Source organism: Carassius gibelio, chromosome A2 (genome assembly GCF_023724105.1).
Source record: "Carassius gibelio isolate Cgi1373 ecotype wild population from Czech Republic chromosome A2, carGib1.2-hapl.c, whole genome shotgun sequence".
In the NCBI taxonomy this organism is placed as follows: domain Eukaryota; kingdom Metazoa; phylum Chordata; class Actinopteri; order Cypriniformes; family Cyprinidae; genus Carassius; species Carassius gibelio.
In genome coordinates this window covers 28037142-28054310 of record NC_068372.1, presented here as the reverse complement: position 1 = coordinate 28054310, position 17169 = coordinate 28037142, and the positions used below count along the sequence as shown (strand labels likewise).

General features: G+C 34.9%; 1 protein-coding gene across 1 annotated transcript; it reads left to right on the top strand.

The window, feature by feature from the left end:
• The first annotated feature begins 311 nt into the window (after nt 1–311).
• On the top strand, nt 312–12101 carry LOC127936157 (cullin-1). Its single transcript, XM_052534174.1, has 22 exons — nt 312–539; nt 2635–2928; nt 3044–3221; nt 4358–4525; nt 4615–4665; nt 4751–4841; nt 4945–5108; nt 5972–6134; nt 6223–6353; nt 6439–6546; nt 7351–7457; nt 7538–7586; nt 7672–7803; nt 8639–8756; nt 8846–8922; nt 9003–9134; nt 9669–9761; nt 9857–9904; nt 10319–10401; nt 10525–10630; nt 10787–10900; nt 11439–12101. The coding sequence occupies exons 2-22, from the start codon at nt 2789–2791 to the stop codon at nt 11517–11519; spliced, it is 2334 nt and encodes a 777-aa protein (XP_052390134.1). The 5' UTR covers nt 312–539; nt 2635–2788; the 3' UTR covers nt 11520–12101.
• The last annotated feature ends 5068 nt before the right edge of the window (nt 12102–17169 follow it).

Sequence of the window (17169 nt, the reverse complement as noted above, 5' to 3'; positions counted from 1 at the left end):
GCCAATCTTATAGGCCAAATCCAACACTTTTTGTGATTTTATTTATTTACCTCTAACGTCTGTTTTTAATGTTATTTAAGATTTCGTCTGGTAATTTAATTTCTAAATGTATGTCTACATTGAACTATTAATTTGGATACTGTAATGTACGGTAGTGGTGCAGGGGAGAATTACGGTATCATGTGGTAAAACAATGATACTTTGAAACATATACTGTATACGAAATAAGATGATTACCATATATGATTATTATCAAAATTATTAATCACTTAGACGGAACCTTCGACCACAGCCGCTGTTTTCGAGCGGCCCGCGCGCTGACGGAGATCGTCGCTGTTTCCGGGGGACCGTGTTTCCGTGAGCACGCGCTGACGGAGTGTTTCTGTGTTCGATATTTCGGCGTCGTTCTTTTTATTTTATTAGTAATAAATAACGTTCGCCGCATACGTGTCTTATATATAAAACGGGACATTGTTATACCAGGATCTGGAGCGGTGTTGGAGATACATGTTTATGTGTGTCGTTCTTTCTGGATGATGGTAAGAGCGCGAGATTAGCGGTTAGCTTTAGCCCGAATCCTGAACACAAACACACAGAGTTACAAGCGATCTTTAATATATTGTTATCATAAGTGCATTGTGTACTTCTTTTCTCCTGGCTTGTATTAACGGATCTCTCTAGGAGTTTCACGGAGTATCTGTGGTGTGTTTTCAGAGGAGGCCTCAGCAGTCAGATTGTATTTACGTTACGTGAAGCACACAATTAAGCAACTTTTAATTCTCTGTGTGCCATTTTTGATGCAGGGAGTGACTGTTATACTAAAAAAATCAGCTTTAGGCTCAAGTAAGAGCACAGCAGTAACTGGTAACACACGAGTCGCTCTGCGGATGTGGTCTAACATGACGATCCGACAAAACTATGTCTAAATCGCTCACACTGAGATAAATGAAGCTAGCTGTCCAGTGTTGATCTGTCGCTCACTCTGAGTTGAGGACAGGGCCTTAGGAACATCATGCAGTGAGGGTCAGTCAAACGAAGAGATTGTTAGAGTTCAGCAGAGATCATCAGACATCTGGAGGGTCAGAGCTGAGAATTCAGACTGAGGTTAGCAGTGAACTTGATCACAGGTAACAGGTATTAATTGCAGAATTAGTTTCAACCATTTTTTTATACGTATAGATAAAATTTTATCTATTATCTATTTATTTTTTATATTTGAAATCGCCCATTTTCTCTTCAATTTTTTATTTTTGTGTATGTCTAAATGTGTCAACATTTTTTTTTCAGAACATTTTGATGAATGCAGTGTTCACTGAAATTAGAAATGTCTTTACTGTCACTTTTGATCAGTTAATGCATCCTTCCTCGCTGATTAAAAGTAATAATTTATTTCCTTTTTCTTTTGAAATCATACATACACAAAACGTTTGATGGCAGTGTAGCACACTTTCCATAAAAACGTTAAGCAGAAAAATCAGATTTCAACATTAATAAAAATGTGTCTTGAGCAGTAAATAAGTATATTAGAATGATTTCTGAAGGATCATCTGACACTGAAGACTGGAGGCAGACTGAGACTTCTTTCAAATCATATAATCGTACGTGTGTGTCTATGTATGTATATATGTGTATATATATACACACCTGATTATATATATATATATATATATATATATATATGTAAAAATGTATTTTTTACATATTTGTTAAACCTGTCATTATGTCCTGACAGTAGAATATGAGACAGATAATCTGTGAAAAATCAAGCTCCTCTGGCTCCTCCCAGTGTCCTATTGCCATTTGCAGAAATTCATCGCTCCCGGTAAAAAATAACCAATCAGAGCTGCGGTCCGTAACTTTGTTTGTGTTCAAAATGTAGAAAAATGTATATAATAAGCGAGTAAACCATGAATCCATTTTCCAAACCATGTTTCTAGCTTGTCCTGAATCACTAGGATACACCTATAATAAGTGTTTATATTCGGACTATTTTAGATTGCTTCGGGGGTATTGCGGCAGAGTAACCCAGTACCTTTGTGATTCTTCATAGACATAAACAGAGAGAAGTAGTTCGGGCTACAATCTTCTTCCGCAAGACGCAAGCAGTTCTGTTTATTAACCGCTAGAGCGTCAAAAGTTACCTACTGCAGCTTTAATATGTAATAAAATAATACAAAATCTGTAATAGATATAAACAAGATCATTTTAATTATATTGTGATACAAGAACTCGTACTGCATTAATGAGGATGTATAATATAATTATCATGTTCAGCTGTTGGTCTTGTTTTGTAATTATGAACTAATTAAAAATCATAAAGTTTGAGTCCAGATGTTCTGCTGTTCTGTCCAGGTAAATCACTGTAAGTCATGATCTAATGGAAGAAGGCTGTTTGTTTGCTTGGTTACAGCACCAGCTGCGGCCCAGAGCTCCTAGAGTTGATCCTTGAGTTGTTGCCATGCAGGAAACCCCAGGATATAATGAACAGTAGATTCCATAGAAATAATATTTATCCCAGGAAAAACTACTGCTGCTGTCTTTTCGTGGTAGAGCAGCAGAATCATCATTGCTCAAATGTATTTAGTGCTACATGATTCCAGCTGACTGTATCTCTCTCTTTCTTGTTCCTCACAGGTTTCTTTCCTGTCTGTCGCTGTTCCCTGAGGGTCGCCCCTCCTCATCCTCTCTCACCACTTGACCCTATGGAGGAGTAGCTCTTGAGTGACAGGCACAGGAACCAATCAAACGTCAGGAGGAGCGTCAGACGCATAGCGGCCGGGCCGAGAGGATGTCGTCTAACAGGACCCAGACCCCTCACGGTCTGAAGCAGATCGGGCTGGACCAGATCTGGGATGATCTGCGGGCGGGGATCCAGCAGGTGTACACCCGCCAGAGCATGGCCAAGTCACGCTACATGGAGCTCTACACGTATCCTCAATTGCATTTATATTTAGACCATTTATATAACTGCATTAGTTTAATTTATCATTTATTTCAAAAACGCATCCAGTGTCTGTTGTGTCCTTAATGTCCTGATTTTCAGTCATGTGTATAATTATTGCACTAGTGTGCATCAGTCGAATCAGGCCCGCGGTGCAGGTGCCCCTCCGTCCAAACCTTCAAAGAAAACCCCCACACCTGGAGGAGCTCAGTTTGTGGGGCTGGAACTCTACAAGAGACTGAAGGAATTCCTGAAGAATTACCTTACAAACTTACTGAAGGTACATAACGAAAAGAAATGTGTTTTGACACTACTGTTCAAAAAATGTTTTTGAAAAAGTCTCTTCTGTTCACCAAGGCTGCATTTATTTGATTAAAAATACAGTAAAAATAGAAATATTGTGGAATATTATTACAGTTTAAAATAGTTGTTTTCTATTTGAAAATATTTTAAAACATAATTTATTCCTGTGGTCAAAGCTGTATTTTCAGCATCATTACTCCAGTCTTCAGCGTCACATGATCCTTCAGAAATCATTCTGATTATTCTGATTTTCTGCTCAAGAAACATTTATTACTGTCTACTATTATATTATTCTTAAATTTTGTGATACATTTTTTCAGGATGCTTTGAAAGTTTAAAAGAGCAGCATTTATTTGAAATAGAAATCTTTTGTAAAAATATAAATGTCTTTACTGTCACTCTTGATCAATTTATTTGTCTGCTGAAAAAATTGTTTAAAATCTTATTGACCCCAAACTTATTGTAGTAGACCTTTTGTAATATTAAATGGTAATTCACCAAAAATGACACTTTTTTTTTTTTTTTTTGGATTTAATTTTTTTTTATTTTGTGGCGTGTTTGTGCCATGTTTGTTTTTTAATGTCTATTTTTTTATTCATTTTATTTTGGTTTTAGTTATTTTAGTGCATCAAATTAATCAAAATAAAAATGAGAAATGTTGTTTTAGCAAGTAGCTGAAATTTCTATTTTTTTATTATTGTTTTAGTATTAATTTACCTTACTACGCAGTCTTTAATCTTTAGAGTTGTTTACTGATTCATTTAGTGTTTCTGAACAAATGTCCTTAAGGATGCATTGTTTCACCCAGTGAATCAGATTCACAGCATTTAACCCAAAAGATTGTTACAGCACCATTCATGGGGCAGATTTGTTCAAAGCACATTTGTCCATGACCAAAGTGAGCCTATATTATTACTTATATTTATTCAATAAAAGTTGTCTACAAATTCACAGACTCTAGAAGTAATGCTTAAATGCCATAAACATTTTGTCCTCAATAAAACAACTGAGTAGATGCTTTGTGAACAAGCTGTGGGGCAGTTACAACAAATTCATAGCAAGAACACTTGATCAATTTATTAATATGATATGTTTGTTGGCTCTTGTCCTCAGGATGGAGAGGACCTGATGGATGAGAGCGTTCTGAAGTTCTACACACAGCAGTGGGAGGATTACAGGTTCTCCAGTAAAGTGCTGAACGGGATCTGTGCGTACCTCAACCGCCACTGGGTGCGCAGGGAGTGTGACGAGGGCCGGAAAGGGATCTATGAAATCTACTCTGTAAGTGTTTCTTGCTTTTCTTCTGCATTACAGCACAGTTTCAATCCATAAACAATTGTACATGTTTTATTGTGTGTGTGTTTTTCCAGCTTGCTCTGGTGACGTGGAGGGAATGTTTGTTTCGGCCTCTGAATAAGCAGGTGAGTTTGGAAACAGGAAATGCATCATATTTGGCAAGGTGAGAAAAACTCTAATAAATGTCTTTTTTGGTACCTGTGTTCTTAGGTCACAAATGCAGTATTGAAGCTGATTGAGAAGGAGAGGAACGGAGAGACCATCAACACTAGACTCATCAGTGGAGTGGTGCAGTCCTATGGTGCGGCACCGCTCACGTCAGGATGGATTGTTTTTGCGTCTGTGATACGTGATGTTTAGAAGCTGTGCAGTTGCTCAGAAATCTTTCTCTCCATCTCTCGTAGTTGAGTTGGGTCTCAATGAGGACGATGCCTTCGCTAAAGGTCCCACTCTGTCCGTCTACAAGGAATACTTTGAGACTCAGTTCCTGGCTGACACCGAACGGTTTTACACGAGGGAAAGCACAGAGTTCCTGCAACAGAATCCTGTCACTGAGTACATGAAGAAGGTGAGGCCGAAATAGCTGGACGTGCTTTAAGAAAAAAATCAAGGCATGTGCACATTTTCGAGAAGGACTGGTTGATTTCTCAAATATATTTACAGTTCTTTTGCTGTGTTATATTTAGTGTTACATTTTGAATATTGCAGGGATCTTACAGCACTTTTATTTGGCCAGTAAGGTTTTTTTAAAGATTAGGCAAGTCTTTTGACTGCTGAGCATGAAAGCTTTATGGGATTTTCATTTTAATGGTGGATTGATTGTTAATTCCTTGATTATGATATTTTAACAGAGTCCGAATGCAGGTTATATGTAATTAAGTAAACTAAGTAATTAATGCTTTTATTCTTCAGGGATGCATTAAATTAATCAAAAGTGACAGTAGACATTTATGATGTTATAAAATAATTTTCAACTGCTTTTCTTTTGAACTCTCTATTCATCCACCAAGAATCCTGAAAAAATATGTCATGGTTTTGACAAAAAAATATGGAACAGCACAATTTGTTTCAACATTGATAATAAGAATAAATAATTTTTTGACTAGCAAATCAGCATATTAGAATGATTTCTGAAGGATCATGTGATGCTGAAGACGCTGAAAATTGCACATCACAGAAATAAATTGTAAATTTTAATATATTAAAATAGAAAACTGTTATTTTAATTTGAAACAATATTTCACAATATTACTTTTTTTACTGTATGTTTGATCAAATAAATACAGCATTGGCCAGAATAAGAGACGTTCAAAAATCTAAAAACAAATCTTGTCAAATCCAAACTTTTGAATGGTGGTGTTTGTTAAACATCATAAAGTCTGCAACTTTTATTTTAGGATTTAGTTTGGTGAAGTTGTGTGTGTTTTGCAGGCCGAGGCTCGTTTGCTGGAGGAGCAGAGGAGAGTGCAGGTTTACCTTCATGAGAGCACACAGGATGAGCTGGCCAGGAAGTGTGAGCAGGTTCTCATCGAGAAGCACCTGGAGATCTTCCACACAGAGTTCCAGAACCTTCTGGACTCCGACAAGAATGAAGGTGTGGACCAGAGTGAAACCTCAATGTCTGTTCACCTGTACTTCAGATTGAGATTCTCAGCTATAATTGATTCCTTCTCTCTGTGTAGATCTCGGTCGCATGTACAATCTTGTGTCACGGATCACAGATGGATTGGGAGAACTAAAGAAACTTCTGGAAACGCACATTTATAACCAAGGCTTGGCAGCCATCGAGAAATGTGGGGAGTCTGCTCTCAACGTGAGTCTGAAGACCATCACGCTTTAGATCTGATCTTTCTGACAGCACATGTTTAACCACTATGAATTCTTTGATTTGCTTGTAGGACCCCAAAATGTACGTCCAGACAATTCTGGACGTGCACAAGAAGTACAATGCCCTGGTGATGTCAGCGTTCAACAATGATGCTGGTTTTGTGGCTGCTCTTGACAAGGTAGGACCATCTTTTCAGTTCTGTTTGGTCAAGATTTAATAAGTTGTAGTAATTGTACCTGTTTAACTCGATTTAACCTGTCAAGTTCTTTTATGTCTGTGGGTTGGGATCCTGATGCCTGTCGTCTCACAAACTGCTTTTTTGACTATGGTTATTGACACATAAAACATAAATAAAAAACATTTGTTAATTGAATTAACATTTAACTGAAATGTATTTATTTCAGCTAGTTGCCATTTATAAAAAATGGAAAACAAAAAAAACCACTAAAGATGACAAAAACAGTAGAATCACTTAAATCTTAACTAAACAGAAAATATAAAAACTGAATCAAAATATTAATCAAAACTAATAGTATCTCAGTGATATTAAAATAACAGTAGTTTAGGGCTGAAATAACTAAAACTAAAATTTATGAATAAAAACAGTGTAGATATCATTTTAAAAAGACAAAAACAACAAAATGACTAACTAAAATTTTAGCGAAAGCTGAAAATCTAATTAATTAAAAAACTATAATGATATCTTTTTCTGATATGCAGAAAATTAGCTTAGCACTACTTACATTTTTTAATTAAATATAATTTAATATAATCTAGTATTTTTCATGTAGATATTTTATGAACTAAAGTGCGCATATATATATATATATATATATATATATATATATATATATATATATATATATATATATATATATATATATATATATATATATATAAACAAACAAACAAACAATTTTTTTATTTTTTGCATTTTTTTTTATAGATATTGAAAGTATTCAGACTTGTTTTCTGTGTTCAGGCTTGTGGGCGCTTCATCAATAACAATGCTGTTACTAAGATGGTTCAGTCCTCCAGCAAATCTCCTGAACTGCTGGCCAGATACTGCGACTCTCTGCTCAAGAAGAGGTGTGTGTGGTTAGACACACTGTAAATGTGTTCTTTAATCCCAGTGCTGAATCTAATCGAACCTTTGTCTGATACTTCAGCTCTAAAAACCCAGAGGAGGCAGAGCTTGAAGACACTCTGAATCAAGTGGTGTGTTTTTACAAAATCTAATCGCAAGATTTAACATAATGCCTCTGTTTTGTCTTTGTATTGATCTTTTGTTCTCTTTTTGTAGATGGTGGTGTTCAAGTACATTGAGGACAAGGACGTGTTCCAGAAGTTCTATGCGAAGATGCTGGCCAAGCGTCTGGTCCATCAGAACAGCGCCAGCGACGACGCCGAGGCCAGCATGATCTCCAAACTAAAGGTGCAACAGTTCTAGATGTGATGTTTACTGAAGTCCATGTGCTGCATTTACTCATTCATTCTTTTTGTATGAAAAACAAGTCTTTATTATGTATTAAGTGTTCCTTAATGTTCCTCCATTAGCAGTGCAAAATGTCATGGGTTCAATTCCCAGGGAGCACACATACTGAAAAAAAAATTATAGCCAGAATGCAGTGTAAGGTGATTTGGATAAAAGTGTCTGTTAAATACATATATGTATTTAAACTAGATTTCTTTATTTTAATGTCATAGTTTCTCTATAAAAATAAATATTTTACATTTTACTAATGCATTTGGCAGATGCTTTCTGTGTTATTTTAATGTTATTTATATAGTATTATAATATTTATTAGTATTTTAATTAGCTTTTATTTTTTGTTTAATTTTTAGATTAACAATTTTGTGCTTGTCACCTTTTGTTAGATTTTGCAAAATGATTTCATTTTAGATTAAATTTATCATGTCAGTTTTAGTAATTGTAGTACTTTATTTAATTTAGTTGCCTCCATTTCAGGTTTTTTTTTTTTTTTTTTTTTTTTGTATGTGTAATTATTATTTATTTGTAATCAATTTGTAATAGTTTTTTATACATACCCACACACAACTATATAAATAAAATTTATCAGCTCATGCATTCTCTGGGATTCAGACCCATAACCTTGATGTTGTCTGAACACTAATCAAAGACATTTCAGAAAAAAAAACTTTATTTAATCTTTCTATACCTCCCAAACCTTGTGGTGTCCTTGTGCTTATTCATTGCATATGCCATCATCAGTGTTTGAGTCTAACACTGTTTGGTTTGTCATTTTTAGCAAGCGTGCGGCTTTGAATACACATCGAAACTCCAGCGCATGTTCCAGGACATTGGAGTCAGCAAAGACCTCAACGAACAGTTCAAGAAGCACCTCACGAACTCGGAGCCTTTAGACCGTAAGAATGGGCTTCTCTCTTCTCTGCTGCGGTGAGAAATACTGTCATTTGTGCTTGAAGTCTCATATAAACATTGTGTTGTTTCCTAGTGGACTTCAGCATCCAGGTGTTGAGCTCGGGTTCATGGCCCTTCCAGCAGTCCTGCACTTTTGCTCTGCCGTCTGAGGTATTAAAACAAAATGCCTTATGCAAGTTTCTTGTTCTTTCCAAGGTTTGTAAATCTGTCGTCTGTCTCTTCCGACACAGTTGGAGAGGAGCTACCAAAGGTTCACAGCCTTCTATGCCAGCAGACACAGCGGCCGAAAGCTCACCTGGCTTTACCATCTGTCCAAAGGAGAACTGGTCACCAACTGCTTCAAAAACCGCTACACCTTACAGGTCTGACCGGATACGTGTGACTCGAATTCTTCAAACCATGACATTTTCTTCTTAAATGTTTTCAAATGTAATTTACTCCTGTGATACGAAACTGAATTTCCAGCTTACTCCAGTCTTCAGTGTCACATGATCCTTTAGAAATCATTCTAATATGCTGGTTTGCAGCTCAGGAAACATTCATTATTATTATTACTCTCAATGTTGATATGCTGCATCATATTTTTGTGGAAACCATGATGCATTTTTTTCAGGATTTCTAGAACATTCAAAAGAATAGTATTTATTTTAAATAGCAATTTTTTTTCATAATGTTATCAATGTCTTTACTGTCACTTTTGATCAATTGAATGCATCCCTGCTGAATAAAAGTATTAGTTTCTTACTGACTGCAAACTTTTGAACGGTATAGTAAATTAGCTAAATATGCACTAATAGAGTTATTGATTGCATTCATATAATCCAATTTTTAGGATAACTTAGGTCATTGATATAGTGTGTGAATATTCATCAGACTGGTTGTGTGTGTCCATACAGGCGTCTACGTTTCAGATGGCCATTTTGCTGCAGTATAACACAGAAGACATTTATACGGTCCAGCAGCTGACAGACAGCACACAGATCAAAATAGTAAGAAACAAAAGAAGACTCTTAAAGATCCAGATGGCAGCCAAATGTGGAATTTTGCACATTAACTGAGTTTTTTTATTTTTTTTTTATTTTAGGATATATTGGTGCAGGTTTTGCAAATATTATTGAAATCCAAGCTGCTGGTAAGCAATTGTTTTATCTTTTATTAAAAAAAAAAAAATGCTGTCTACATGAAATCAAAATTGAGTGCATTTCCTCATAAATTTTTTTTATTGACATATAATTACTTGACCTCTGAAACAACTTTCCCTTTCTGCTGATGTCATTGAGGCCATAAATAGTTAACCAATAGCCAAATAGCTATTTAGGTGTTGTTCCTGTAATTCCTCCTTTATCCACTCACACTCTATTTTGCTGTGGAACGTCCACTATTCATATGCAGTTAATTTGCTTTAGTTTTAACAATGGAAAAACATCCCTACACTTGTTTTCTCTGAAATTTCTCCTAACTTTACAGACATAAAATGGGTTGTGAGTGCCATTTCATGTTGCTTCAGTCATGTATTTGCAGTTGTTTTCAGTTGTACTCTATGCAGGTTCTAGAGGACGAGAACGCAAACGTGGATGAAGTGGAATTCAAACCCGACACCCTCATAAAACTCTTCCTGGGCTATAAAAAGTAGGTCATCTGAGTGCATCTCATCTTGCAGACAGTTATGATTCTATATTTAATGTTTCACATTTTGTGCTTTAGAATGCGGCAGAGTAAATGAACTTGATGGCTGCACTGTTTTCTCCCCAGTAAAAAACTAAGAGTGAACATTAACGTGCCAATGAAGACGGAGCAGAAACAGGAACAGGAAACAACCCATAAAAACATTGAAGAGGACAGGAAACTCCTGATTCAGGTTTCATGTCCAAGTCTCTTATGCTCGCCAAGCCTGCATTTATTTGATCAAAAACAGTAAAAACAGTCATCTTATTTCAATTTAACTATTGTTTTCAGTATATATTTTATGAGGTGGAGTGTGTTCGAAAAAGATACTAAGTTTTGATGTGTGCAGGCGGCCATAGTGAGGATCATGAAGATGAGGAAGGTTCTGAAGCATCAGCAGCTTCTGGCCGAGGTTCTGAATCAGCTCTCATCCCGGTTCAAACCCAGAGTTCCCGTCATCAAGGTCAGTTTTTCCTGTTCTACAAATCTAGTCTGGATACCAGGAGTTTTTACAGGGTTTCTGTGGGTCTTAAAAAGGGTCTTTATTCACCCTTCTTCAAATATAGGCCTTTGAAAAGGTTTTAAAGTTTATAAAAGTTCCATGCGCAACAAAAATGTAAAAAATCTTCCTCAGTATTTTTTTTTTTCAATACATTTGAAATGAAATGGGGTCTGAAAGAGTTTCTCTTTAAAATAGGTTGTTTTAATCAATCATTTTGAACAATTTCTCAGAAAACAAGACTTGTTATTGCTTTTCAAGTAGTATATATTAATTTAAAAATAATTTTACTGGAAAACAAGACAAAAATACTGAAGAACATCACTTTTCTGCAGGTCCTGGAAAAGTTATGGTGGAAAAGATGTATTTTTAAACACATTGACGTTTTGTTTTCTTTACATGGTCTTAAATGTATCATCATAAAACCTGCAGAAACCCTGTTTTATCAGCACAGAAGCACAGTATAGTGCTCATGTACTTGGGTTTGTGTTGTGTTTTGCAGAAGTGCATTGACATCCTCATAGAGAAGGAATATCTGGAGCGGGTGGATGGAGAGAAGGACACCTACAGCTACTTGGCCTAAACATTTCTCCACTCCATGTCTTTACTGTCTCTCTCTCTCGCTCTCACCTTTTTTTTTTTTTTTTTTAAGTTGTCTCTTTGGTAATAAATATCATTCCTCTTGATGTTCGGCCTGTGTTGAGTTTAAAAAAGCAAAAGGACTAATAGGAGAGGAGAGTGTGTGCGTCAGTGAATGTCTTTGTGCAAGAGATGGACTTTACTGCTTCCCTGGATATGGATGGACTGCATTGGAAATGTACATACAAACAGAGACCTCCAGCTTTAATCTTGCAAAATAAATACAGTGCTGGTTGTAAAAACCCAATCAGAAATAAATCCTACATTTTAAGCATGTTATTACCTATCAGCATTTAAATGAATAAAGATGTATTGAAATCTTAGCAATGCGGGCCTTCAGAAACGATTTAAGAGAAGAATGGAAATAATGTAGGAAAAAAGGTGCAATTTTAGCTGCACGTCCCAAGAATGAGCAAGTTGGACAGGTTTGTAGACATGTTGTCTGCATTGTTACCTGTGACCGGAAAACCATTTGTATAGTGTGGTTCACTTTTTTAATGTGTGTTAAATAAAATAATTAAAAGTTTCTGTATGTATTTCTGATGCTGTGGAGTCTCTATGTGAAGCAAAGAGCGATAAGACAATGTTATGATTATTCAAACACAGTTATGCATGTTCAGAACATCACTATCGGGCATTTTCCACAAGCAGTGTACAAAATACAGACTGAAACTTCAAATGCTCATTGATATGTCGATCTCCTTCCTCAAAACAAACATAAACTCTTCAATATAATATTCATATCACAATAATTGTATAAATTCTGAAATTAGAATTTGTGTGCAATAAGCAAAATATATCATTAGGTAAAGAGTAATAAAATGCTAAAACTGAAAAATTTACAGGGCAGCAGGGTAAACGTTAAAGATGTAAACTCAGGAGCAGCTATCTAGTTAATGCTTAGTTAAAAATATTAGTTTTTTGTTAGACTGAGTGGTTGAATCAAATTATGTTTTTAATTGGTTAATATATATATATATATATATATTACTACAGTTAATATAATGTCAATAAAGTAGATTGACAAAAATTTAAATGCAACATTAAACATTTCTAGCATATAATTGTTAATTTTGTAGAAAGGCCCTATATTTTCGCTAACATATCTATCAAGGAAAACATTGGATTTATTTATTACAGAAAGTGCTGTTTTTTTTTTATATATTTGTTGATATTCTATTCAGCTTATTTTGCAACACGAAATTAAGCTATTTTCTGTGAATGTGCAAGACTCTGATTCATAAGCCGCTTTTTCCTACTATGTTACAGACTACGCCATCTCCCAGCGGATTGTAGATCTTCATGCCAGGAAGAGTTTACAGTACTGCTGAAATCCAGAAATACTGTACATTATTCAAACTGCTATTCACTTAAATTTTGTCCTTTGCTGTAGATCGCAATCTTTTTTTTTGGTCATTTTTGGAGCTAGACATTCAGAATCTAGTCATACAGGTTTGGAATGATCTGAAAATGATGATGAATTATAATGAATAAGATGATAATTCACCACATAACCCTGTATCTGTAGATCACCTCAGAGGCTCAGGAGTTCGTGATGGACCAGTTCAAGCATCTGTGACAGCGGGATGGAGGTGGAGCCACCAAATCGGCCTTGTGGCTCACTATGAGGCAGCTGGAGAGCATGCTGCGACTCGCTGCTCAGATGAGGTGTGTATCCATCGTGTAATGGATGATGTTCCCAAAAATGGTTTCAGCATGCACCCATGTCCATCAAACATGGCTTATGCAGAGTTTGAAATGTATCCTTGTCCTCTTCCTTTGGAAAGGTTCAACCCAAACATGTAAAAGAGGCATTTAGACTCCTGAATAAGTCAATTATTCATGTGGACTCTGCTGACATCAACCTGTTGGTGTTGCACATGCAAAAGATGGAACAACATGAGTCCTCATTTTTCCATTGCAATAGCATATCTCAGATATTTCCGTCTCTCCCTGCCATTAAATCTTATTTTTATAAATTTTTTTTGCATTAAAAAAAGTATTATTATTATTATTATTATTATTATTATTTTTGTATTCCCATTGTGGTAAAAGTTGTTAGTTGTGCCACCATCAGTCATTGATTTTTAAACTGTTTTTTTGTCTAATTGTTTTAATAATAATAATATATTTATTTATTTTTATTTTTTTATTATTATTGTTGTTGTTTTAATTGTTAACTTATAATTATAATAATAAAATAAGAAATAAAAGGTTAATTTAAATGTATTTTGAATATATTTAAAATGTGAAAGACAGTCTTTAGTTTCTTTTGCAATTTAAACCATGCTTTACTCTGCAATTCTTAAAGTGTCTAACCAACCACCTGGTTGGCAATTTTCAAACTAATTTTAGACTAATTTTAGACTAGGCAGCAGATTAGAGCTGACTAAAACAGGACTGAAGAAGATCAGTGAGGAGATGAGCCTGTCATGGAGGAGGATCTGTTTCTGGTGGTGAATCCCGATTATATACCGGAAGACTGAAGAAATGGCTCTAACAACCTTGATCATTTTTACCTACTAATGCTTCTGTCATCTTAAATCATGACTCATGTAATATCCAACATGGGAAATCAGAAAAAAATAATATAGATTTATATTTTGCATTTGTGTCATTTGTTTATTGAACACCGGATGGCAGTGTATCCCAGTATCTTAAATATTGAAGCTCCCTTATTGGTTCTGCTTTATGTACTGGAGAAAAAAAAGATACATTCTAGAAGTTTTTATTAGTGCATAAACGTTATCTTGAACATTTTATCTGCCCAACAGATTATAATTTGAAATAAGTTTATAATGCATGTTCGCTATTCCCACCAGTCAGCTAAAATGGGCACTGACTCTTGTCCCTTTAGTCAGAAGTCAGAAAGAGCTTTATTACCAAGTATGTTTCAAGCGTAAGGAATCTGACTTAGCGACAGAGCTTCCAGTGCAGAAGAAAGTACAGACATACACAGGAATTACACAGTAGAGGTGAAAAATAACACTAATATAAGAAAGAAAAAAAAAATAATTAATAGATATTATTTTTTTTCTTTCTTATATTATATTATATATACGCACACACACACACACACAAATACAAAAATAGAAAAAGTAACACGTAATTGTTTAAATTGATTTATAGATGTTATTAACAAGTGTGCAATTAACAAATGTACACTTTTCAGATTCTATGTATAAATGAATCCCTTATGATTGACAATGTAAAGCTATGAATGTTTTAATTATGAATGTTTTGTATTAAATAATTCAAATAATATTAAAATAATCGTTTGAACGCAGTATCCTTATAAACGAGTTATGTATAAATGATACACACAGAATGTTCGAAAGGATTTTTGTGTTTGTGTAAAATTTGTAAAAAAAATAAATAAAAAAGTAATAAAACTTATTATAAAGTATTGTTTTTAAATATTTTGCTCATGTTATATTTTGTTTTTATTTTAAAACAATCCCTCTATATTGAACCACCCTCATTTACACTTGTATTGTAATCTAGTATTATAGATTTAATAAGATACCGTTGTAGGTTGTAATAGATGAAAGTGTTCGTCCGTTCTCATGCGCGTAATTTGCAGGGGGGTTAGGGGGGTCATGACCCCCCCAAAAATCAGATCCAACTAATATAACCCCCTCAATATCATCAAACCATTCAGATTAAAATAATATGAAATGTTCAGAATAAATACTTTTGTTCGTTTTCTTTATTAATTTCATTTGCCAGCAAGAAAGATAGTATCATATTTTAAATAATCTGTAATGTACCCCCCGCCCCCCGCACCGACTACTTGGTATTATCCAACCGGCTTTCTCTACCAAGTTTGTTCACTATTTTGCGCAGTGCCTGGGATGAATGGGAGGAAAAAGCTGACGGAAAGATGAAAAGGACACTGAAAGGCAGTCAGACAACAATTTTTCATTGTTTGTCGACACCAGCCAAAAAAAAAAAAAAGAAAAGAAAATCCTGACCAAACTGAGGTACCCCGCTAAATTGGCTGTTAAGTTAGCTGAGCGTTTCTCAAAGTGTGGGGAGTAGATACATGACAAACATGTTTTGTGCCCATCTTTTTAATTACTTTATTTATTGACCATACACTCAAAACAAAACAAAGACACATTTAAATGTAAGCCTTACTTAACCTTTTCACACGTAAGTTTAAAAGTTTTTCAAGGCGACCGTTATTGATCTTAGTATCGCTTTATGGTTCCCATGGAGACGAATCATTCATTGCTTGTCAGCGCTGATGACTGATGATCTGCTATTATTTCCTTTTTTATTCTAATTTCACAAATTTGTTAGCTATAGCAGGATATATCTGATATTCCGATTGTCAAATATGTGCAAGTGGATGTGTTTTGTTGTTCAAACACCTTTATAATGATCGCGTTAATTGAGTTGTATGCGCAACGTATTTTAGGTATCTATCTTATTAAAATACCTAAAAAATTATGTAACGTTAAATTATTATTAGGAATTTACCACCTCCGGTTCAATTTGAGATGATTATAATATATTATAATATATATATATATATATATATATATATATAATTTTTTTTTTTTTTTTTTTTTTTTTTTTTGCATGGAGTTTGCAAAGTGACAAAATGAATCAAAGCACAACTAAGGTTAACGTCAGTCCACACTTGTATTTTCTCAGTTTCTGAATTTGATGTTATCAGAGGCTAAATGCAAACACAATTATTATTATTTTTTTAATCTACTTTTGAGTCTTATTTCATGCAAAGTGATAATATATTTGCACTTTCATTTTCTCTATTTGAAAGTTTTTAATGCTGTTATTTTTGTTTTTGTTATTATGCTGTTTTGTTGACTGGAGTTGGCTGGCTAGATGTTGGTTTGCCAGTGTCCTGTGAGGTAAAGCCAGAGGGTGCCAGGGACTGTGTAGAACCAATGTCACTGTATTGTAACTTAAGTTGATGTTTGCTCCAATAGAGTCATAATTAAATATGGGGGGGGATAATTAAATTATGCAAATTAGCATGTTACCTATTACACAAGAAAATTATTCAATAAATAAATTAATTAATAAATATGCCACAAGTTTAACCCCCCCCCCCCCAATGGTAGACCCAAAGTTACGCCCTTGTCCGTTCTCGTTGCTGTACAGATTCGCTGCCCCAGTTTAGTAGAACGTTCTATTTTTCGCGTCGTTTACGCTGTGCGTGCGTCGTGCGTGAGCGGTCTGAGATTCGCCACCAGAGCGACTATAAAACAGGTCGCGCGCGATGCCTGCTGTCATATCAAGAGTTTATTTCATCTCATTGACACTCAGGATGATACGATTTCGTTTAAAAAAATTATTTTAAGTTACTTCAACCGTCATCTTCGGCTGAATGTGGGTGTTGGTGAGTGTCATTTATTATATGAGATCAGTATTTGATAGCTACAGAAATATATTTTTTTTTTCTGAGGTAACGTTAACGTTAATGTGTAGCCTACAGTAAGTTAGTCAACATTTCAAGTGGATCAAAAACCTTTCATCAAAGTTGTCCTAAAACCAAAACAATACATGTTCTTGTCTTAGGACAACTTTGATGAACTTTTTTTTATCCGTTTCAAATGTTGACT

Bases quoted from the DNA above. Each gene is read 5' to 3' on its own strand.
- LOC127936157 (XM_052534174.1), top strand. From the start codon at position 2,789: ATGTCGTCTAACAGGACCCAGACCCCTCACGGTCTGAAGCAGATCGGG. The intron at 6,135-6,222 runs GTGTGGACCAGA...CTCTCTGTGTAG, and splicing joins GGACTCCGACAAGAATGAAG to ATCTCGGTCGCATGTACAAT. The intron at 8,923-9,002 runs GTATTAAAACAA...CTTCCGACACAG, and splicing joins CTTTTGCTCTGCCGTCTGAG to TTGGAGAGGAGCTACCAAAG.